Here is a 25,138-nt window from a genome sequence, read left to right as displayed (position 1 = left end):
GAAGACTCCAATGGTAGTTTTAGTGTCTTTTATAAATAAGCAAGACAATATCTTCTCTGTGGACTAATTTGGAAACTCTTCAAAACTGTCTTTATGACATTAGAACCCATTATCACTGAATAGTTTTCCGTAATGTCCAGATATATGTGGACTGCAATACTCAGAATTCCAGTCATCTTGAAGAACAGCAAGTTGGAGAGAGCTGACATAAAAGGTTATAAGAAAAACAGAATGCACTGAAGTCAGAAAAGGTGATTGCTGAGCTATTTTTTGTTTTTATCCACATGCACAGAATAAAAAAGAGAGATACTTTAGTATAGTTGCTTAATGCAGGACAAAACCTTTTTTCTGTTCAAAATTCAACAAATTTTCTGACTAGAACATTATGCAAATTGAATAAGTTTGACTTAATCTGAAGAATCTCTTCCTCTCTGTGAATAGAATTTTAAATTCTATAGTTAACAACACAGCTTCTGGTTGCTTAGCATTAGCAGGATGAGGCAGCTTTAAGATTCAAGGAATTGTTCTATTCAAACAGCAGTGGCCAGATTTCACCACGGGTGACATATAAAAAGAAATGCTCCCTCGTAGGCATAACTGTCATATAATGTTGCAGATATGGTCATCAACATGATTAAAAGGTTGTTATGGAGTCTACATAATTATTTCAGGAAGGCTTGTTCTTATTTCTGCTGAGCAATCGTTAGAAACATTCTGCACACTACTTATAGCAGGTCAAACGTTGGAAGCCTCTTTTCAGTGCCAGATAAATTCCCTGCATTTTTTTCAGCTAGATTTTTTCATCACCCTGGTTTAGGCAAAACACTACTGTGGCAGCTGCCATCAGTTCCAGCAAAAGATAAGTTTTGGGTTTGCTTTTTAAAAAAAAAAGACTTGGCAACAATTCTTTTGGACTTTGTTCTGGAGCTGAATGATAGCTGTGTTAGTTGGGGAGAAAGCTATGTCTAAGCGCTAACTGTAGTCTCTAGCTGGCTTTTGCCAAGCTAATAAGCGATTGGTAAGAAAATGGTTCCCTTCTCTTTCTGAAAAGAAGTTATTTTTGGTAACTTGAGTTGGGTATTTCTCCTCTAGAGTTGCATGGTTCAGCCTTAGCATGCGTTCAGTTCCTGGCATTAGAATACAGGTAGTCCACACTTAACAACCATTCATTCAGCGACTATTCAAAGTTATGGCAGTGCTGAATGAATGGTACTTAAGCCCAGTCCCCAAAATTACAGCCGTTGCATTGCCTCTGCAGTCACATGATCAAAATTTGGGCACTTGGAAGCCCACCCGCACTTATGACTGCAGGGGCACTTCAACTCCCCCCACCTGCTTACCTCCCCTCCCATCTCTGCCCTTTTGGCCACCCTGCACAGCGGCACTCCTCAGCGGTGGTGGCAACACTGGGGTTGAAGTAGAGGCCTGGGGCCTTCAGCAGTCTCAGCTGGCTGCCACCACCTCAGTCCTCTACTTCAGTCCTAGCGCCGCCACTGCCACAGAATGCTGCCTCAAGCTCCATGCCATGGCCAGCTACCACAGCGCAAAACTCCAGCTGCCTCTGCTACCCTGTGCTCTTCAGGCCCTGCCATGCCAAGCTGACCTTTACCATCTTCCTCCCACAGCTAATGAGGCACACCCGACCTGGCCCTATGTGAGGTAGCTGCCAGCCGCACCAGGCCTTCTTCCGGAAGCCACTCATGCCATTCTCTAAATAGCATGTGCTGTTCTCCCGATGCTTTGGAAAGCCTTTGGGAAGCAGTGAAAGATGGTGAAGGTCAGCTGGGTGTGGCAGGGCCTGAAGAGCACAGGGTAGAGGGAATGGCTAGGGCTTTATGCTCTTGCACTGGAGTGGCTGGCTGTGGTGTGGGGCTTCAGGCAACTTTCCACGGTGGCAGCGGCACTGGGGCTGAGTAGAGGCCTGGGGGTGGTGGCAGCCAGCTGAGATTGCTGAAGGTCCCGGGGCTCTACTTCAGCCCCAGTACTGCCACCACGGAGGAGTGCTGCTGTGCAGGGTGGCCAAAAGGGCAGAGATGGGGGGGAGATAGGTGGGGGGCAGTTGAAAAGGAGGCAGAGGAGACAGTCCCTTACCTTACCGAGGCTCAGGACTAGGAGGGACCAAGCCAGGAATGGCTTGGATTGGGGTGGGTCCTTGTCTAACAACTGGTGGGATTCAATTAATGACAGCAACAGACAGCAGCAGATCATTCAGTGAGCAGGTCTACTGCCAGACAAAAAGTTTAGAACTGCTCCCTGGTGCAAATTAGAAGCTCTTTCTGAAAACTATTTATTCTCTTCTCCCCATAGGGAGAGTAAAAAAGAAAATGACGTGGCAAGTATATTAATAGGAGGGTGCCTTCAAAATAAGCACATAAGAGTATGTAATGTAAATCCCAAAAAATGTAACAGAATTTGGAGATCACATTGTGAACCCCTACTGTTTTCAGATACATCAAAAGTCATGCTGGAAATCCATATATTTATTTTTTAGGTCCATATGTCATCTTTTACTGAATTTATTCAATGATGCAATCCAGAATGTTAAAAAAATAATGCAGTAGAATATCTCAATGTAATTATTTCAAAACAATTAAAAAGTTCAGAGAGTAACAGCTTTAGTTCTTGCTTGAGAGAATAAAATAGAACCCACAGAGATTTGAGACGTACCCAAATGGCAATTTCTTCCCATTATGTTACATATTAATGGCAATCTGTTTCATTGCTCTGCACCTCTTACTGTTAGGAAACTTCTGAGTCCAACTAAAAACCACTTTATTGTAATTTTTGTCCTGTTTTCTGGAACAACTCTGAACAATTCTGCTCCATCTTCTAGTCCTTCAGATATATGAAGGTAGCTATCATGCCTCTCCACAGTCTTCATTTCTGCAGATTTGGAAGATACTACATTTCTAAATGTTCCTGACAAGTTTTTCCCTCCAGGGCCCTTTAATCTTGTTTAGTCTCCTTTGGACATACTCCAGTTTATCAGTGTCCTTCCTAAAATGCAATACCCCAAACAGGATGCAGTATTCCAAGTATGGTCCGACAAGTACAGAATAAAATAGAACAGTGACTTTTCTTGACCCTGAGACTATTCCTCTACAGATGCAGCCTAAGTGGCATTGGCTTTTCTGCAGCTGCATCAAACTGTTGCCTCACGTTCAGCTTGTGATCCACCAAGACACCCAGGTCTTTTCTGCATGTGCTACTGACCACGGTTAAATAGTATTCTGTTACTGTAATTACCTACTGATAACTCTCTCCTTCCAGGAATTTATCAACTCCCCCTTTAAAGCTATCTGAAGTTTACATGTATGAAGTAATTTATTTTGTCTCCCCTGAATCCAACAAACGTTGTGCAAGAGCAAATACCCGCTCTGTCCTCTTTATACGCTTTGTAATTTTGTAAGATGCTTTAATGTTCCCACTTGGTTAATTTTTTTGCTCAGCATAAAGGAGAGTAAATACTTTGGTTGTCCCTCACAAAGCTGCTTCTCTAGCCTCTGTATGGTCTTTTCTGTACCTTCTCCAGCTTGATGAAATGTTTGAAAGAACAAGACTCGGGTACAACATTCCAAAGATAGCTATATCACAGAGGCCATGGTCTTTTCCTAACATATTCAAACATGGAACCTTTCATTCCCATTTCCCATGCTGATACTCTGGACTCCTATTTCCCATGCTAAATAAATTCATATAAGCATTATAGCCTGAAGTTGTCCTGGGACATTTGGAGAGCTTCTGGAGGTTAAGGTAAAATCTGTGGTTACATTTTCTCACAAGGTAAATTCAACTGAGCTTTTTCATCACCGTCATAACTGTGAATGCTAAATGAGGACTATCTGCATGTCTCTTGCAATAATTGCAGAGGCACAGTTAACTGAAATTCATATACAGTCAGGACCAGAAATACTGGAACAAGGATAACTGCTTTGGCATTTGGCCTCTGTACACCACCACATTGAAGTTGAAAGGAAACACATCCAGATGGGACCGAAGTCAGGACTTTCAGCTATAATTCAAGGGGTTTAACAAAAGTGGGGCACTAACCATTCAGGAAGTACAGCCAGTGGCATATGTCAGGTTCAGCCGGCACAGCACTGCTAGGAAAACTGGCCAGCCGTGCTGAGCCAATTCTACCACCCGCTTGCAAGCCAGGGAAAAAGAGGAAGTGAGAGCCGTGGCTGATTAATGGGCCACCTGCGCCCGCTTAACAGGAAACCGCAGAATGGAAGTTTTGTATCCACCCTGATAAGCGGCGCACACCGAGACAAAGAATGAAGCCGCGAGCCACGGAAAGGAGATCACCGCGCGATCAAGCAAACCCCGGTTTTGCATGCAACTGAAAGGACCCCAAGGAAACAAGCCCACGCCGGAGGGGTAGTTAATCAAGGGACAATGGGACACTGGCTGAACCTGCCATCTGGACCATTAAGGGGGATTACTGGGGCACCAACAAGCCACAACATGTAACATGACGACGGGGCGAAACGCGGGAAGGGGAGAGTTATAAATTGTACAACGAAATGTGCCAAGCCAGTCCTGGCTTTGTTTGTAACTGTTGCGTTATGCTTGAGTAAACCTCTTTTGTGAACCACACGTGTCACGGGAGTTTGTCTCGACGAACGGGGCATTCCTTACAGCATACACACACACCCATCGTTGGTGGCTCATAAGTAATGGAACAAACCAACATCATGACAAACATAAGGATCGCCTTTAATACCTGGATGAAAATCCTTTGCAGTCAATGACTACCTGAAGTCTGGAACCCATGGACATGACCAAATGCTGAGTTTCCTCCCTCGAGATGCTTTGCCAGGCCTTTACTGCAGCTGCCTTCAGTTGCTGCTTGTTTGTGGGTCTTTCTGCCTTCAGTCTTGTCTTCAGTAAGTGAAAAGCATGCCCTATTGGGTTGAGATCAGGTGACTGACTTGGCCATTGAAGAACATCCCACTTCTTTGCCTTGAGAAACTCTTGGGTAGCTTTTGCTATATGTTTTGGGTCATTACCCATCTGCAATATGAAGCGGCGCCCTATCAGTTGGGCAGCATTTGGCTGAATCTGAGCAGAAAGCATAGTCCTATACACTTCAGAATTCATCCTGCTGCTTTTATCAGCAGTCAGGTCATCAATAAACACCAGTGACCCAGTTCCACTGGCAGCCATACATGCCCATGTCATAACACTGCCTCCACCATGTTTGACAGATGATGTGGTATGCTTTGGATCATGAGCTGCTCCTTTCTTCTCTATACTTTTCTCTTCCCATCATTCTGGTGCAAGTTAATCTTGGTTTCATCAGTCCAAAGAATTGTATTCCAGAACTGGGCAGGCTTTTTTAGGTGTTTGCTGGCAAAGTCTAATATGGCTTTTCTGTTCTTGAGCATTACCAATGGTTTGTACCTTGTTGTGAAGCCTCTGTATTTACATTCATAAAGCCATCACTTGACTGTAGATGTTGACGAGGACATGTCTATCTCCTCAAGAGCGTTCTCTCTCGTGGGTTTATTTTGTTTTCTCAGCCTAATGATGGCCTCCTTCACTTGCATGGAGACTTCTTTGGACCTCATGTTGAGAGTTCCAGTGCACAGCTACCAAATGCAAATGTAACACTCAGAACCACCTCCAGGCCTTTTATCTGCTTGATTGGTCATGGGGTACCCAGGAAACAGGCCACACCTGGCCATGTAGCTGCTTGTCAGCCATTCGTTCCATTACTTACGAGCCACCAACAATGGATGTGTGTGTATGCCACTGGATGTACTTCCTGAATGGGTAGTCCCCCACTTTTGTCAAACCCCTTGAATTACAGCTGAAAGTCCTGACTTCGCTCCCATCTGGGTGTGTTTCCTTTCAACTTCAATGTGGTGGTGTACAGAGACCAAATGCCAAAACAGTTATCCTTGTTCCAATATTTCTGGTCCTGACTGTACCTCAGGAGATTCTTTGTGAATTATTTTCTTAAGCCACTGCAAATTGTATTAGGTCTAAATGTGGGAGACATTCAACCAAAGGCACTGAACCCATTTCCTTAACATCACCACTCACACCTCCTTTTCCTTTCTGGATCCAACCCATATCTCCTTTTAGAGGAAAGAGGACAATGTCTGCTAAGTTACTGTTCTTGTCTACTTGGCAAGGTCAGTTGAAATGGGAACAATAAGCTCAAGTAAGAGCAAAGCCAAAAGTCTCCAGGTTTTGGCAATGGAGCCACCGACTAGGCAAAACCCTCAGCAAATGGTCAACACACTTGCTTCTGACAATGGCCCTAATCTCAGAGAAGGAGCTTCTTTAACTGAGTCTATTTTCTGGTGTTCTCTAATGCCATTTTCTTTTGAAATTCTTTCTTTGTGAAAATCCTATTACGGTCAGGCAGGAAAGAGAAGGAAAACAATGGTTTGAGAGGAAGACTACTTCACCCATTCTAGGTTGAAGGCAACTTCTCTGTGAGTTTAATCTGTGTCTCTAATGAGATCTGGGAAAAGGCCATTTCATCTCTCTTTTAATCTTGTTTCACAGCAGATGAAAAAATAAAAAGAGAAGTATTTTCCCAATCACTCTCAGTTTCATGCTATTAGATATAGGCTGCCATAAAAGAGAACTTACAGCAAAGCAAAGATCTTCTCATTAAAAAACAATCACAATAACCGCCCTCCCCCTTTGTTAGCAGATTGCAATGAAGCTGCAATTTAGCATTAACTCAATCTAGTTAATCACACACAGATTCACAGGATGTTTGGCAGGCATATGTGCAGGAGATATGAGACCTTTAGGTCACCCAAACAGCTGTTTACAAAATGTATCACCTCTCCCCCATCCAAAAATAAAGCTGCATATATTAACATCTGTTCTACATCCAAACTCGGCTTTCTTTTCCAAAAGATCTGGAACAGCTGTAAATTTACCTTCAGTGTAAGTGCTCTGTTATATTCAGTGTGAAATGCACCATCCCTGTCAAGAAATGAAGTATGAAAAAAAACAGCAATTAATTTTAGAAGTGCCATTGGAAAATCATGCAGCTTTTTATTCTGGTCAGACTAAATGAACTTTTCCTCAGTTTGTAGGCCTGTGCAAAACAGAATAATCAAAAACAAGTTCTTGAAACAAACAGGTCTCTAATGGGCAATCACTTCCACAAACCTTAATGAGAGCATTTACCATAGGCCAGGTTTGGGGAGTGGCAGATACCCAGGGGAACTTCCATTTGCAACAGTGCATTGCTCTATTTGTGCAGCTTAATCCCTATACAGTAGAACAAAAACAGATATGTGCTCAAGTCTTCTGAAATCAATGAACTGATAAAATACTTTCAGCTAATTCAGGAAGCATCGGTAGAGACTGCCTTGTGGAAATGAATCAAGGAGCATTTACAGGTAGCTCAAGCTAACTCAAAGTGGTAGTATTACTTTTAGAAATGGACAAATTGTTCTTCAAACATATCAGCTTTTTAAAATCCTAACCAACTCAAGATCATATTCTGGTGATTTTTCCTATTTCTTTCACACCGGGCTTGAAAGAGGAGCTAATTTCCAGAAACCACTTTGGCCTTCTACTATTGCTGCTAGCATTGGAATAAAAATATATGTATTATTGATCTCTAACACATTTTTATTGAGGCAGTTCTCTGAAGGTGCAACACACTTATCTTAACAAAAATATAATCTATATAAATATGCATATACATGGAGCCAGCTATTTATAATTCTGCTTACCATCTCACTATGGAAAAGAAAGAGATGACACCTGGTCAAGATGATAAGTCCCTGCCTACTTTTGATGCCTGCAGTTGTTAGAGTGAAAGGGTTGGTCTTGGGCTAGCTGATCAGCTCCACAGTCTGAACAAAGCCTGGTCATCTGCTTGTTCTTGCTCTGCTGAGAGTTTTGTCCTGACCATGAAAGTGAGTTCATGGGCCGTGAGAGATAGCTGTGGTCGATGAGTAGATATATCAAAATTGCCAGCCTGCAACCTGCTCCAAGAAATCTGAAAGTGAGCTAAAACTTTCCATCCCTCTTTAATTGGGCAATAAAAAAGTAACACTTGGCAGGGAAATGTCTAAGGAATGGTGAGCCTCTGCCCTGGAGCCAACCATTGAGTCCCATCTCAGTAACCACTTTAAAGGGAGACCGAATCAGGCTCAAGGAAACTATCTCTTGGAGTTCCTATTCAAGGAAGTCTAGCTTAGAGGAATCACAGCTGTAACCTTTCTGTGCTAGAGGACTGACCCCTGTTCAAGAGCAGTGATATCTGGAGTTCCAAGAACAATGTAAAGCAAGCTAAAGGGGAGGTACATGAAATATGAAATTTTATCTTAGCTTGGCAAGTTTACTGAAAGAGCATTGAAGCAAAGTTTTACGCATTACGCACCTGAAGTGGAGACTAATGCCTGTATTTCGAAGGACTCCAAGCTCTAGCAAATGCACAGATAAATCAAGCTCCCATTTCTGCACCTAAGTCTGAGCTGGAGAAGATTGGGGGTGGGGGGTTCACAATCAGGGATCAAAACTCAACCTTGGGAATAATTCCAGCAGATTTTGGGCTGACCAGGATGATCAAAATTATAAACCATTCAATGTGCAGATCAGATCTGTATGGATTATATACAGTAACCAAGATTAAGCATTTTAAAGTCATATTGATTTGAACAAGGCAGTTAAGCAAGGATTCTGAGTTCACATGGAAAGCAGTAAGAGACATTGACTCAATTTCAATCAGAATTTAACTGGGGACTACCAACTCATTGCAGGCAATCATGGACATCTTGCCTGCATGGGATTTTATCCTTCACAATGAAATGTCCACCAGTAGCCAAACTGTGGAGAAAGTAGAAACTAGAATACAAATATTCAATGAAATAATCACTGCTTTAGAAAGACTGCAAGTCTAGACTTAAAGGGACTTAACTGTGAATAACCCTGTACAGGATTGTACTGTGCAACAGTGTTCATTCTCAAAGCCATGGAGCATCATAGCATGTTCAACATTTAAAAATAACTATTAACCCACTCACGCACATACTTGTAGTGTAGCAGTTCTATCCCTTTCTCTTTCAAACCAGGATCAACCTTCATCTTCTTGCATAGTTTTCGGCTTTCTGAATCACTGCAAAAGATAAATGAAAATATTTTATTTTTAATAAAGTGTGAGTATCATATTACAACTACGTGCATATTGTTCTAGTTTACTGCCATTATTTCAAGTGCCTAATACTTTAGCTGAAATAAAATGCATATTAAATATCAAAGCTTCTGTTGTATATTCCACCACTTGAGGCACTGCAGCTGGTAGATAATACAAACAGGCTTTTTGAGTGTTTTGATTATAATATTTCCTTCATAGAGAAGTTAGAGCCTTTCCCTTTCTATGCACTTTAAGGACAGCAGTTGTGAATGTTTCAACATGGTTTAATGTTTTCTGATTCTAATTTTCTGATGTAAAAGTTTTAAATTAATTTTTCATTGTTTTGTTGTACATCAACTTGGTTACCTGCCAGGCAGGAAATTCAATTTGTGAATTTGAAATCACGTTAGAGCCTAAACAAAACACAGCATCTGGCAGAACCTACTTGTATCTGAGAAAACAACATTCAAAAAGAAGCAATAGTTTCTTCTTACAGTATTTTTCTGAACCTGCTATTTCTACCATACCAGTTCTCAAGGGAAACATAAACTGATATTAACAATAGAATGATAAAATATGAACATAAAACCATTAATGTTCCATGCTTCAGACAGATATTCGACTATTATTAGATAATGTATCTGCATATGTAGAATCAGTTCAACAAGGTATTAACGTTTTCCTTGTCCCTTTCCTTACAGCATCATGATCTAGTTTTGTTTCTCCCTAATTTTACTGCAGCTGTCTCTTTCCTTCACCCCATCTCTGCCTGGATTTTTTTTTCTCTCCGTATTTTTGCTATTTCTGCTGGTAGACAGGTGAAAGGTATCTATAATACATGTGTGTGCATTTAATGCAAATGATTTGTGTGCGAGAGAGAACAGTTGGTACAGTGGTACCTCTACTTACGAACGCCCCTACTTATGAAATTTTCGAGATACGATCAGCTCCGGCCCCCAAAATTTACCTCTACTTACGAACTCGCCTCGACTTACGAGCCATTTTCCGTCCGTTCCACGTGGTCCACGGCCATTTTCCCGCCCATGCCACGTGGTCCGCGGCCATTTTCCACCCGTTCCACGTGGTCTGCGGCCATTTTTATGCCTGTGCCATGTGGTCCGCGGCCATTTTCCGCCTGTTCCACATGGTCTGCGGCCATTTTTCCGCCTCTGACACGTGGTCCACAGCCATTTTTCCGCCCTGCCGCGTGGTCAGCGGCCGTTTTTCCGCCCCTGATGCGTGGTCCGCGGACGCCGGAATGGATTAACGGTAATTACATTGAACCTTATGGAAAATTTACTTCGACTTGCGACCAACTCGACTTGCGATCAGAGTCACGGAACAGATTAAGTTCGTAAGTAGAGGTACCACTGTATATGCAATGAGGATCAATCAGTTTTACAAATGGGGGACCTCCTTGTACTGAGAATTAATTTTAAATGTTAGTGATTACTTCAATTAATATATATGTTTTGGGATGTGATTTCTGGCAAATATACTTACACACACACACACACAAATATGTCTCACATTCACTGGGAAAGGGGAAATTCTAGGATTAGTTTTAGCTGAAGTTGGCAAGGTGGAGAAGCTGGACATTACCTAGAATATTTGTCCATGTTTTTCTGTGATTTACTCCTAGATAAGCCTTCCAGGAAGCATTTTAGCATGAAAACACCACTACTGAGAAAGCCCTGCCACAGGCACACTTGGACAAAGACAAATAAGAAGAACATATGCAAATACACAAGAATATATATGCAAATCAAATACAACCGGAACTATTTTAACTAGCAGCAGCACTTCCAAATCTTAGGCAGAGGTTCTCCACTTTTTCTAGTTTTTTTTACAGTAATTTTATTAAAGATTACAATTACAACAATAGAAACTAATACAAACTGAAAAAAATAAAAGAATAAAGAGTAGAAGGTGTAGAAAAGAAAAAAGAAGAGAAAAGAAAGAGAAAAAGAAAAGGAAAAAATAAGAATATAGTAAAGATAGATAGATAGATAGATAGATAGATAGATAGATAGATAGATAGATAGACAGACAGACAGACAGACAGACAGATAGATAGATAGATAGAGATATGACTTCCCCCTTCATTACGAGTATAAACAATTTTAGTAACTTATTACCTTCTCTTAAAATACAACAAATGACATCTTCCCATATCCCATCTCTTATCTATAAATAAATCCATAAAGCATCAACATTTCAGTTCTGATGTCACAGAAAGTCCATTAAGGGTTACCTTAACAACGTATCTATTTTAACCTTCATCAAATAAGCCAACTTTATATTCCTTCCTTTTACTTCTAACAATCTTAATCTTTAGTCCCTTCAATTATTTGTCATAGAACTTGATTACCTGTCATTTTTTCTTTGTCCCTTCTCATAAAATTCTTCAAAACTTTAACAAGCCTCTTTTACATCCAATATAGGAAAATTATCCAGGCCACTCTCTTGGTTTGTGTTTGTATATCTCTTTTAATTATTAAGACATCAGTGTAACATCTTTTTCCAAGTCATTCTTGTAGAAATCCATTTTCAACTCCGTCTCAGTCTTGTCAGGTAGAACTTGCTCCTCTTCTGTGACATGTTTTAAACACAGTCTATCTATAGAAGCAGGCACTTTTAAAATTAACTTCTGGGTCCATTACTCAAAGACATCCTTCAATATGTGCAACGTTAAAATACTTTACTTCATTCTGTAATTGTAAGTTGAGTTTAAGTGTTCTTCTCCTTTAATTGTAATCTTTAGTTCCTTCTAGTTCCCTCTAGTGTCAATTTTTAAAATCTTATCTTACTATGTTGCTTTTTTTAAAAAAAAAGTTTAAAAAAGCATTTTCCCATGGGACAGGTTCTTTATAATTAATTCCAAAATCTTATTTCAAATTTATCTGGACCCTTAGTCCATTTGTAACTTTCTAAAATCTGCCTTTTGCTGTTTCTTCCAAAAAAAATTTTTTTTTAAGTTCTTAAACTTGTAGTTAAAAATTTCTTTTGCTGAGGATTGAAGGAAACTCACCCGGTGCTGTAAAACCTGTCAATCTAAAGGTTCCTAATAGCTGAAAACAGTTAAAAAGTAACTTCCAAAAGTGATTAGGAAAGGAAGTATGTGAACGTAGTGTCCTTTCAAAGGTGTCAACCACGGTTTGAGCAAGATGGTTATTCCCTCATTTCCCAGAGCTCTAAGCCCTCTGGTGACCACTCTCTTGTGGTCTCCTCGCAAGGAGCAACTGTTTGGAGCACTTGTGGGTGATATCAAGTCCTCTCCTTGTCCAGAGAGGAATTATTGAAAAGCCGGTCTACTCACCAGCCCTTCATTCCGCCACGGTCATTGACTCTGCTTTTCACAGAGCAGTCTTCAGTCTCCCATTTCTTCACCAGAAGTCCCTCTACTTTTTCTAGTTCTATAGGTAAAGTTCTATAGATCCTAAATTTCAGTGACTCTGAAGCAAACCTACCCATAAACATTCACATTTGTCAGAAAGTAAATATTTATAGGAAAGTTCTATCATAACCATTCTACACGTTTTATTTACTAAACACAAATGTTGGAGGTAGTAATCTCTTATGTTTTAATCTAGATTAGAGGTTCCAGTACATGCAATATGCATGTTAAAAAGATTTCTTCCTCCTAAGTTAAATTAAAGGACTTAGCCACCCAATACATAGGAGGATGTAGCAAAAATGAAATAAAATGTTGAAGATTGGGTCCAGAGCAAACTTAGTTCTGGATAAGAAATAGGCAAGTATAGTATATCGTAACACATACTCAGTTTGGCCCTTAGGAAAACTAGTTGACAAACTGAATACTTAGCGATCCAATTGCTAAGAGTTCAGCCAACAGCAATTCTAAACCACAACTCCTTAGATCACACAAGGGAAGAGAAATAAGAACTGCTCAGCAAAAACTGATTATAAAGAGACTTTTATTTCAACAAAACAGCCAGATACTATGTATGTGTATGTGTGTGTTTGTGTGTATAATATCTCACATCACAAATATATTAATGAGGTGCACTGGTTATACAAGGTGGCAAGAAGAGATGGGTTACAAAGGAAAGTTGTTGTTAGAGGCATACATCACACATTTATTGTGAGGCCCCCTGTACTTGCTTGGGAATTTTTTTTAAAAAAATCATATAATCCTGTTTGTATAAGAATGCCTATTTGAGAAGAAAAAATTAAAGCAGCATGACCTCTAGCACTAACATATAGAGAAATGGGAAAAAAATTAAGCAGAGGCAGGCAAAATATTAAAAGAAATTAAAGATGACCTTGAGCTGAGCTGAGGTCCTGGTGACTACCGTACTTGGACATATTTGTGCAGTTTTCTTAACAGAGTACAGAACAGGTTCACCACTGACTTATTCTGGGATGTTTCTCTGACTTCCCTGCTTAGCCTACATCTCTAGTATTCTCTGGTAGAACTCCAAGTACTATCAAGGCCCAGAGTCCACTGAGCTGCCAGCCCAGTCCCAAATGTATGGAACACTTAATTAAAGCTAACAGTTGAAGCAACATTTTAGAGTAGATGTAAATAAGATCTAATTCTGGAAATTAGAGAAAATGTAAAAAAAATATAGCATTACTACAGAATATTACTAAATTCTATGTTGATGTTATTAAGAGATGCTATCTATATTTTTAATGTTGAAAAACTGATTTCATGGTTCCTTGTCCTATTATTTGCATTATTAATATCACCTGAACTCCAACCCTTCAAATGAATCTGAAACAGATTAGCAACGGACGCTATATTTATAGTTATGAGGAAGAAAAACACATTATGAAAATGCATTATTTTACATATAGATAAGATTAAAAAGTTGTTTTGTGCCAAAAATGTTTATATGCACTGACTTTATAGATAAACAACAGCTGTTTATAAATAAATCCTAGTTGATACCAAATCCTTGTTAAGGTTGGTGATGACATAAGGCCAGTAAGGAAATGATGAGCTACTTCGACCAGAGACAGGTGTAATTCTGTGGTCCAGACCGGAAACAATACAAGGTGGCAAGATAAAGAGGATTAACAGCAGGGCCAAGACTATTTCAGCAACTTATCTCCAAACATTTTTGGACAGAGTCTGATTTAAAAAGCCCCAGGCAACATGTAACTGCCCAGCAAAAAGAATAAAAGAAAAGAAAGTGCTGAAAGTGCTGAGCATGCATCCACACTTGAGAAATGTGAAATTGATTGGATCCCTTAAAAAAAAAAAAAAACCCTGGGTGACTTTCCTAAGCAGCTTTTGCTGCTGCTGGCATTCCTGTTAATTCTCTTGACATTTTCAAGCTGTCTCCTTGCAAATGTGAAGAATGAACAACAATAAATTAACACTATGCTACTGATAAGATAGGAAAGCTAGGATAAGAAGAAAGTTCAATGTATACCCTGCAAATGATAGTTACTCTGGGAAAAATGTAATATACAGCTATGCATAATAATCAGCTCCCTCGCAAGCACAGTCATTAGCATTTTACTAACAAGTGAAATGCTAAGATGCATTTCTTTACTTAAAGATAAATGCTTTCACCAATTAAACTTAAACTTTCAGTCTTGCCTAACAGATCGTAATAGATGCTTTGCCTAACAGATTGTATGGTTGTCAGAAGAGTAAGCATACATTAGGAATCTGCCGGAAGTCTGGATTCTGCAAAGTTGCACATAACACTATATGGTCCATATAGATTTTATACAACAGGTCGGACTCACTTCTAAAATCCAAATGCACCACACAAAACTGCCACACTGATTTACTGGAAAGTCTTTGGAATTTTACAGAGCTGCAAAGCAATGAAAACCATTTATTCCGAATGTAAGGTCATCTCTTGAGGAGCATCTGCTGCCACCACTAATATTATAGCACTAACATACGGAATCTCCAGCATACAGAACCTACCTCCCTACCTGACCACCAAGATTTGCAAATAATGTGCCTTGCCAAATGAAAGTCACATATATGTGAGACATCCAGGGTTATGTTACATGAGATGGGCAGTTACACAAATCTCTTAAATAAATAAATAAATAATTTATGTCAAAACTTGTGTGTTTGTACAAGTTCTTCCTCCATCACAGAAAAAGAGATGGCTCTAATGGATCAAAACTGTCATGGGGAAGGCCTTTCCATTTCCAAGCCCTAGCCAGAACGAGGGGATGTGATATAGACCTGAATCCGAATTATGTTGCTCTCCTTATTTAGAGTGAACAGCATGATACTAAAGCTGAAAATAACAAGGAAGGGAAAGTACAATTTTTTATGTGATTGTGTTTTTAAGGACTCCAAATTAAAACATATGCACATCTTAATTTGTCCACAAAATAATTAAAAACAGCGATGGATATCCATTTTGGAAATCTATAAGTAAATTGAGAGCCTGTGCATGAAATGAAGTACAGAAACATTTCCTCCTTTGGCTACTTTTCTTAATCAAAAACATCCCTATCCAAAACTAGATTTCTGCTTGCAGAACAAGAATATAGGCCTTTTCTGTTTCCACCTGCCTGAAACTACTGTTTAAAAAAAATGGAAAGAGAAAAAAACTACACACAGTTGCAAGTACCATCTAAGTTCAAACAATTTTTGTTCCCAGGTCCACTAGGGTACTATTTCAAGAAAGTGAAGTAAAACAGTGGAGAGTTGCAAAAGTCATTTTATCCTATATCTCAAAAATATAAGAGTCTAACAAATACCCTGTATCTGAACATGCAGTGAAGATCAAGAATCATACATGCTTATTGGCCAAAAACCAATTTTCTATTTTAGTTAAAGACAAAAATGGCAAAAGTGTTTCCATTTACTGGATCAGTTCCAAAATGTATCCTTTTGTATTCAAAAGGACCTTTTCATCCACACAATTATTCCTTTAGCACCTGCACACATGTTTATTCAACACTCCAATAATTCTTGTCCTATTGTTCATGGATGCTTGGATCCTACTATTTTGAGCTGAAATCACAACCAAAGTAACTTAAAAGAGAGAATATATGGAAATTTAGGGGGCATAAAACAGATCTATACCTTTTTTCCCTTTCAGATTCTTCATCTGCATTTCAACAACTATGCTTAAGTCTTCTCTGCTTAAGAAACATTGTGCAATATAACCATACAAATCTACTGAGCCATGTCATTCCAGGGAATTTTGATTGGCATGCATAAGCATTGTACTTCCTCCTCCTCCTCCTCCTCCTCCTCCTCCTCCTCCTCCTCCTCTTCTTCTTCTTCTTCTTCTTCATCATCATATTATTATTATTATTATTATTATTATTATTATTATTATTATTATTATTATATTTCTACCCAACATTGCCCTTACAGCAATTTATAAGACATAAAAGCAATTTTTCAATTTAAATACAATACATTTAAAATAAGTTCAGAATTATTTCATTATAAAACAGAGGTTTGCAGAGTCATCAAATTTTTCTATAACTAATCTAGGAAACATACGTGAAACATTGTTTTGAAAAAGGGCTAAACAAGAAGCCTCTGGTGGAGTAAATGGAATTATCAGTAAAAGTGATGAACTGATTTGGAATGAAAATAAAATAAGGGAATCTGGAGTATTTAACATATTTGTTAACAATGATGAAAGGGAAGTCAAAGATGCTGTGAGAATGTTAAAAATTAGTAGAGCTGCAAGTATAGCTGATATAATTGCAGAAAAGTTAAAATATAGAAGTGGTTGGTTTATGAAGGGGCTTTGCAATTTGCTTAACATGTCTGAGAAGACTGCATCTGTGCCTGACAATTGGAATGTTATTATCGTTCCCTATTCAGAGAGAAAGGTAGCAAGAGTAAATGCAAAACTTACAGAGAAGTTTGTTAAGTGTGTATGTGAAGGTGTTTGACAGAATTACGTTCCAAAGGGTATAACAGGTGACAATGACCAAAATTTGGGAATGCAGTGTGTTTTTCTGTGTAATAGGAGATGCACAGACCAACTTTTTGTTCTTTGGCAGGTCACCAAGAAATGCATGAATGGGAGAAAGAAAGCATCCTATATATTTGTTGATTCAGAGGAAATGGAATATTGTGTGGAAATATTGTGTTGACTGTTGGTTGCCAAATGTAATAATAGCAATATATGATGACAGTAAGGCATGTGTGAGAATAAATGTTAGTGAATGGTTTGATATGAAGGACAGAGTAAGGCAGAATGTGTGATGTTTAATATATTTACAGATATAGGTATACGTAGTCCTTGGCTTACAACCATTCATTCAGTGACCGTTCAAAGTTATGACAGCGCTGAACGAATGGTGGTTATTTGGTGCTCAGAGTTCCGGCTGTCCCACCACCCCGCACTCATGGGATTGCAATCTGGGCACTTAGAAACCAGCTTGCACTTACAACAGGTTGCAATGTCCCAGTGTCACGTGATCACCATTTGTGACCTTCCCTGCCAGTTTTCCCAGAAAGCCAATGGGGAAGCCAGCAGGGAAGATCGCAAGTTGCTGGGTAAGTCTCCCCCACCTGTGCACCCACCCCCAGCCCCTCTGTACTTGTGCCACACCAGCCACTTGTGCACCCCTGTGACCCTCCCCAAGCCTCACTATGTCTCCCTTGCACATACACACCAAGCCTTACTGTGCCTCCTTGCCACTCACGCACCCTGCACACCCTCCCCAAGCTTTCCTTGCATCACTGCACACCCTCACCAAGCCTTGCTGTGCTTGCGCCACACTAACCACCCGCACCCATGCACACCCTCCCCCACCTGGCAGCAGCCACTTACCTGCCTGCTGGCCTGCTTGCGAGCCACCTGGGACTTACAACTTCCTGCCTGCTTCCCCACTGACTTTGGTTGTGGGAAGCTGGCAGGAAGTTAAAAGGAGGTCCTCAGCTAACAACCACTGTGATTCAGTTAACTATGGCAACTGGGACTGCAGGGATTGCCGTCGCTAAACCATGCGGTTGCGCTTTACAACGGTATCACTTAGCAACGGAAATTCTGGTCCCAACTGCCGTTGTAACTCAAAGACTATATAAGAAATGTTTGTGGTGATGTTAGAGGTGTTCAAGAAACATGAACATGCATGTACTTTTGTGTTCAGACAATGATGCACTGTTGGCTTAGAACCTGAATGATTTGCAGAAAATGTTAAATATATTACAATGGGTAGGGATTTAAAAATTAATGTATCAAGGACTAAGAGAGCTGTATTTGACAGAGGGAAAAGAAGAAACTACACACTGCTGCATGTATCATCTAATTTCATAAAAGTTCTGTCCCCAGGCCCACTGGGGGACTATTTTAGCAGGATAAAGAAGTGGGGTTGAAATGAAAGGGAAGAAAGAAACATGATAAATAACAATAATTATTCTGGCATTCTTTCCTTCCTTTTACCTCTATGCTAGAAGATAAGTTACCTTACCAAGCCATTCTTCCAGGGAATATTTGGTGAATGCTCTCCTTTATTCTGAATTGTGTTGAAATACAAGCACAGGTTCTGTTTCCTGCTCTGAGAAGAATGCTTCTGGCCTTCAGCCAGCTTCCTCTTCACAACAAGCTCCTCCCCCCTCCTGTGGAAAGGATGATGAGGATGACAGCTCTTTGGCTAGAAGAGAACATCCATGCAGGAGAGAGGAGGTAGCCCTTTACAGAGTCTATAAAAACTCTTTCATCTCAAATACAGCTTTTCTGCTTAGCTGCATTAGAAAAATGCAGGTAGCTTTTAGAAAGGGTTAACAGAGACATCAAAGCAGTGCAGGTCTAAAAATGAGGCCAAATAACTGACTGAAATGATGTGGGTTTTACTTCTTTCTTCCTTTCTTTCTCATGTTCACTTCAGTGTGTACAGAGAAAATGGGAAGGCAACCTCCATTCATTATTATGGCTATAAATAATAACAGTTTTAAAAGAGTAAGACAGGATAAATGAAAGCACAGACATACCTTTGATGCCTGTCTGACTCTATGTCCTTTTTTAGAAAAATATTATTTAAGTTAAAAATAGCAGCTGACATGCTTTAAAGCAAAGCACCAGGCTCTAGTTCATCTTTATTTATACAAATGTCTTGGAGTCCCACATCCACCTTAACCGTAAAAATAGTAATAGGGAGTGAATGAAACTCCCAAGGGGGTTCTGGTCCCAAGAATTCAGTATAAGGAAGGAAAACTATACAAGTGTTCCAGTGTGATAAACCAAAAGGATTCTATCACTGTTCTTAATGCCAGACCAGCTAAGTGGGAAAGGACATCGGGGGAACGGAGCCCACCCATCACTAAGATAACAACAACAACAAAAATACTGGACGATCCCAAGAAAAAACATTTTCCAAGCCAAGACCACAGGTGGAAGGAAAATGCCAAAAAAACTTGATGCGAGAGACTGTGGGAGGCTGGGAAAATAATGGAAGGGAGAGGAAGACATAACCAATCAAGAGAGAGAAGCTGAGTCTGTTGCAGCTCATCTTATAAATGGCAACTCAGCCCAATGAAGTGGAAGGAACCCAAGAAAAAACATTCAAGTCATTCAAAGAGGTTCTGTCTTTAATTACCTCACTACAAGTGAGGTTAAGAAATTCTCTTTGCAATTTCCAAAACTTTGTATATACCTTAAAGTCATTAAAGATCCCTTACTGGAGTTGGTGGAGTTCTTGTTTCCTTGATCTGAGTGGGGCTTGATACTCTCATTCTATATTCTTGAAGTAATAGTTACTATGCCTATGTACATTATTTGACAAGGCACTTCCTCATAAAGCAGCTAGAGCAAGGTTCAGCATACTGCAGCTGCTCTGAGGACTTCTCAAGCTCGTCACATATCTTGAAGAGCCTTGCCAGCTATCCTGGCAGAAGTAGCTACTGAGTATGCCCAGAAAGCCTTGGGAAGTCCTTGAAGCAGCCACACCAAGCCTTCAAAGCAATTGTTTTGCAGCTTGGAGGAGGAGGAGGAGGAGGAGGAGATCAACAGCAGTTAGCTCAACATTTATTATTCCACTATCCAGTAAACTGGCAATTTCACCAGGAATTTAAGTAGCTGCTTTTGTTGATTAAACCCACTTATTTTGCTCTGCAAAAGGGAGTACAAGCACACTACATAGCTCATTCAAGCACAACCCTTTCCTGAACAAAGCTCTGCAGTTCAATACCTGTTTAATAAGCTAGCTCAGGCTGGTTCTGTGATGCCTGGAAGCACATTTAGAAACCATTGCCTTAAATAAGAGACTGTACTTTTCTCTCTTAAACTTAAAATAATCTGCCAGAACAAGTTCTTTGAAAAGACTGACATTATTATTTTCTACATTCTTACAACTGCTGTAGTAGCAGCACATGTATAAAACAGAAGCTACAGAATTGTGCTAGCAATGTAAAAAATATATCAGTTCCTGCTCTAACTGCAGAGACGCCTTTGGTGTGCTTATGATTGCTTCCTAATTGTGCAATGGCAGCTGCCACTAATGGAAGTGGTAATAAATCATATTTATATGGAGTCTTATAGACGAATGATTCCAGGACTATTGCAATCCCCTGAGACAACCTTAATTTGAAATAGGGGGGTGAGAGAGGGAACGATGCTCAGGAGCTGCCAGGACAACTCGCGAGACTTTTCCTCACCAAAGAGCAATAAGCATCCTCTATATAATAATGGCCTCTTGCTTCCATGTTGTCAGATTTCACCCAGCTTGGCAATAAAGTACAGTATCCAGAAACTCAACTCCACATTCAGTAGCAGCAGAAACCTAACAGGCTTGACACTTGCTAGATTAGTTGCTTTACTGCAGACAAAAAAGAAGTCATATATATGATCTGTCTACTGTAGAACACAGAAATCAAGCCCTATATATACCCCGTTTGTGTGAGTGCACACATGCATGCATATATTTGTGTGTGAGAGAGAGAACCTCAGAGTTTAAATTCTAACCCTTTTCCTCGCACTCTTTTGAGTCAATGGACCCTTTGCTGTTCTTTTCTCAGCTTGAAAGCTGGAGACATATGTTCTGTCTGGCCTGAAAATTGTGGATTCTCATCTCACCAGCTTTTGCCCTTAACACATGTAGATAAAACCTAGACTTGATTCTTAATATAACAAGACCCAACCAGTAAATATGAAGAAATATGAAGAAAAGCCGGCCTCAAATCCATGACTCATTTCCATGCTTCCAAGCTTTGGATCTCAATATGGTGGCATGAAGCACATCTAAAAATGATGTGAAGAAGACATATTGATAGACAAAAAAGATTATATGGGTGAGGGGAGAAGGAAGAAAAGCAAGAAATACTATGGAGATGTGACTTTTTTCCCCTTTGCTTTAATCTATAATAAAGCCTAAGCACACACAAAAGAAATAACTACATTTGCTTTCCAACTTTTCTTCTCTTTCCTGGATTCATATATTTATGAAATTGTGTTGTCTTACATTCCTGTTCCTCAGAAACAGGAACAAGTGAAGAGCAGGGTGAATCACAGTGAAATCACAGTGAATCACAGTGAAATCAAGTAACTAAATCTAAATACCTCAGTATATTGAACTCATAAGATATATTTGTACTTTATTTTTAGACAACAAAGGAATGGGGGCAGGGTAGGAACAAACAATTGGAATAATTTTGTTGGTAAAAATTAAACTCAAGCAGGCCCCTCAGACACATCAGCTTCTCTTAAGAAAATAACCATAAACGCCTTCTCTGAAACACTTTATGCTCATACCATCAGAGTGACGCTTTTTTCAATACAAGCTACTGAATTTTTTTTTTTAATCCTGTTTTTGTCATCTATAAATTCAACATTAAAACCATCAGTATGAACCCTAGCAAATTCCAACACTGAAATCTGGCTTAACCAAAAAGGCAGTAAATTATCAAGTAAAATGCCAGGTAAGTGTACTTCAATGGGTGTAGTAAGGAATTGAGAGTACAAGATTCCAAGAAACTCAAAGGACCGTGGCTAGTAAAGAATGTTTGTTGTACTCCAAGACTGAAACCATTTCAAATAGTTGATTGCTTTTTGAGAGTTAAGGCACTCCAATTTTCAAGGCTGAAAAAAGAACAAGAAGTCACAATGGAAAAGTAGACAGGTAATCCAGAATTGCAGAGCTGGTGTCAGGAAAGCAAAAGGTCAGAATGAGCTGAAGTTAATGAGGGAAGCTATTAACAGGGCCTTACTGATGGTCTACCTGAACCCTTATGTACTACCTCTGAGAGATGTTCAAGACATGATGAAATACCACATGACTGACAAACAGAAAAGGAAAAACAGACGATTCATCAAACAGTAGACCTGTCAGTCTGACATCAATATTTTGGAATTTTCTAGAACAGATCATAAAGATCATTCTCTAAGCACCTTGGGAAAAGATGAGGTAATTACCAGACATCAGAATGGATTTGTCAAGAACAAATCTTGCCAGACTAATCATATCTTATTTTTTAATAGATTGTGGAAATGCTATAGCCATAATCTACTTTGATTTCAGCAAAGCCTTTGTACCTGATCACATACTGATTAACAAGCTAGTTAAGTGTGGGCTGAATAGCATCATAACAGGCTTGAAAACCATTCTCAAAGTGTGCAACAAATTGGACAAAGTGTCAAGAGGGTGCGGTATCAGTCTTGGGTCTTTTACTCTTTGATATTTTCATTAATGTCTTGAATGAAGAGGTGGTGGAATGTTTATCAAATTTGCAGATGATATAAAATTAGGTAAGATAGTCAATATCCTACAAGAAATAAAATTCAAAACAATCTTGATGGTTTCAATAGAAGAGAATGTATGTAAGCTCAGGGTTGAACTATGGAGTTCTTGGTGCTCTCTGAGCTTGGCTGTTTGCTTCAGACATTTCATTACCCAACTAAGTAACATCATCAGTGTGAGTGTGAGGTTTGCTGCCTGTTTGTATGCAGTAATTGCCCTGCCAGTTTGGGTGGAGTAATCTTGATAGATTGGAGAAACAGGCTGAAAGTCACAAAATGGAATTTAACAAAGACAGATATAAGTCCTTCATTAAGAAAACAAAAGTAAAATGAAAATGGATGATACCTGACTTGGTACTAATACTAGCTGGTATTCATACTGGTGAAAAAGATCTTGGAATAGTATTGACTATAAACTGAATATGAATCTACAGTGTTATATGGCTGCAAAATGGCAAATTTAATTTAAGGCTGCATGAACAGAAGTATAATTTCTAACCCATGGGAAATCATTGTTCTACTCTATTTGGCCTTGGTCAGACCCCACCTTGAGTACCGTGGCCAGTTTTGGGTGAAATATTTTTAAAATGATTCAGAGGAATTGGAGAAAGGGAACAAAGATTCTCAGGGGACTAGAAACTAAGTCCTATGAAGAGATCCAACAAACTGGATATATTTAGCCTTGAAAAAACCCAGAGGGGGGGAATATGGTAGCACCTAAAAGACCTGCTCCCTTCTCACTGTTGCTCTCATTCCAGAGGGAAGGACATGGAATGATGGATTTAAAATACAGGAAGGCCAATTCTGACTGACAGAAAAAAAATGGCCTAATGGTAAGAGCAATACAGGCAGTCCTCACTTAGTGACCACAATTGAGACTGGCAACTCCATTGGTAAGCACCACAGCCACTAAGCAGAAAATCACATGACCGTGACAGGCTTATGATGTCACTTCCCATTTGGTCATTAAGCAAATCACCAGTGTCGTTAAGCGAGACATCACCTGACCGCGATTTTACTTTCGCATTCTCCATTAAATCTGCTTGTCGGAACCTGGCGGTGAAGGTCACAAATGGCGATCATGTGACTATGGGATGCTACGACAGTCATAAATGTGAGGACTGGTCACAAAGCTGTTTTTTTACACCATTGTAACCTTGAACGGTGGCTAAACAGACAGTTGGTAAGTGAGGACTACCTGTATGACCATGAAACCAATTACCCCCAGAGAGGCAGTGCCCCCCCCCTTTTATGAGGTTGTTCAGGTGAAGGCTATTCAGCAATCTATCTGGGTACTTTAATTTGGAATCCTACACTGAGCAGGAGATTAGAAACAATGGCACAGTCTAATTCCATCCTTCTATTCTATAATTCTAAATGGCCATCTCTTTTTAAAGATGGATGCCTTTTCAGAAGAAAATGCTGCCCAATTTTAGATTAATGATGTACCAAGTTGAAAAAATCTCAACTTTCCTTTCCCAGATTCTAGCATATTAAGATAAAGATCATAATTATGACTGAAAAATTATCCCATCAGTTTCAGTGTTTAAGGAAAAAGGATCAACAATGTTGATATTTAAAAACAGAGGTACAATTTTAGATCCATGTAAAAATAAATTGCAGGGAGAAAAATTGAATCCTTGATAAACTTTTAAAATATTAACACAAAAATATAAGATATTCTGTATACCTAATACAATTTATGAAACAAAGCAAGAAGATATTTCCCCTCCTTATTCTGTTTTCTTCTGTATCTCAGTACTTTACCAGTTAAATAGTGCAATTTAGTAACACTGCACATTTACAGAATCTATGCTTTGAGAATATTTTATACTACAACTCCCATAATCTCTAACTATTAGCAGGTTTGTTGGATGGCCAAATGTAATAGGAAAAAACTCCAGATGTATAACAATAGGGATAATAGAATCCAAGGATATTTTTATAATAATTTTATTAAAGATTACATTGTACAGATAAAACTAACACAAAATATAAAAAAGAAAAAAGAAAAAGAAAAAATAAGTGCAAAGAGAAAAGAAAAAGAAAGAAAAAATTAAAAAGAGAAACTTTTTCCTTCATTCCAGCAAGTACAGTATAAACAACTTTAACAACTTATCACTCTCTCTTACAACAAATAATCTCTTCATCCCATATTTCACCTAATTTTCTATAAACAAATCTTTAAAACTCCATCATCCATCCTAATCAGTAAAAGTCCATTAAAGGTTACCAGAAATAACAACCTGCTACAAACTTCATCTAATAAACCCATTTGAATTCCTTCCTTTTACATTTATATCTCATTTTCTATCATTTAAAAAATCCCCCAAACCTCATCATTCAAATCTAGTCAGTAAAAATC

General features: G+C 39.2%; 1 protein-coding gene across 1 annotated transcript in view; it reads right to left on the bottom strand.

Annotated features, from left to right (window-relative positions):
- Positions 1-25,138, bottom strand: part of PDIA5 (protein disulfide isomerase family A member 5) — a 191,283-nt gene that overhangs the window by 106,106 nt on the left and 60,039 nt on the right. Inside the window, exons 4-5 of the mRNA XM_088146442.1 lie at positions 9,020-9,103; positions 6,909-6,954 (exon numbers count right to left, since the gene is read on the bottom strand). Coding sequence (XP_088002568.1) covers positions 6,909-6,954; positions 9,020-9,103 — 130 coding nt within the window. The remainder of the gene's footprint in view (positions 1-6,908; positions 6,955-9,019; positions 9,104-25,138) is intronic.

Source organism: Python bivittatus, unplaced genomic scaffold (assembly GCF_059951505.1).
Source record: "Python bivittatus isolate LINGU-HERP-01145 unplaced genomic scaffold, Pbiv_v1 ctg000480_np1212, whole genome shotgun sequence".
NCBI classification, from domain to species: Eukaryota; Metazoa; Chordata; class Lepidosauria; order Squamata; family Pythonidae; genus Python; species Python bivittatus.
Note: the sequence above shows the minus strand (reverse complement) of the source record. Positions and strands in the feature narration are given on the sequence as shown.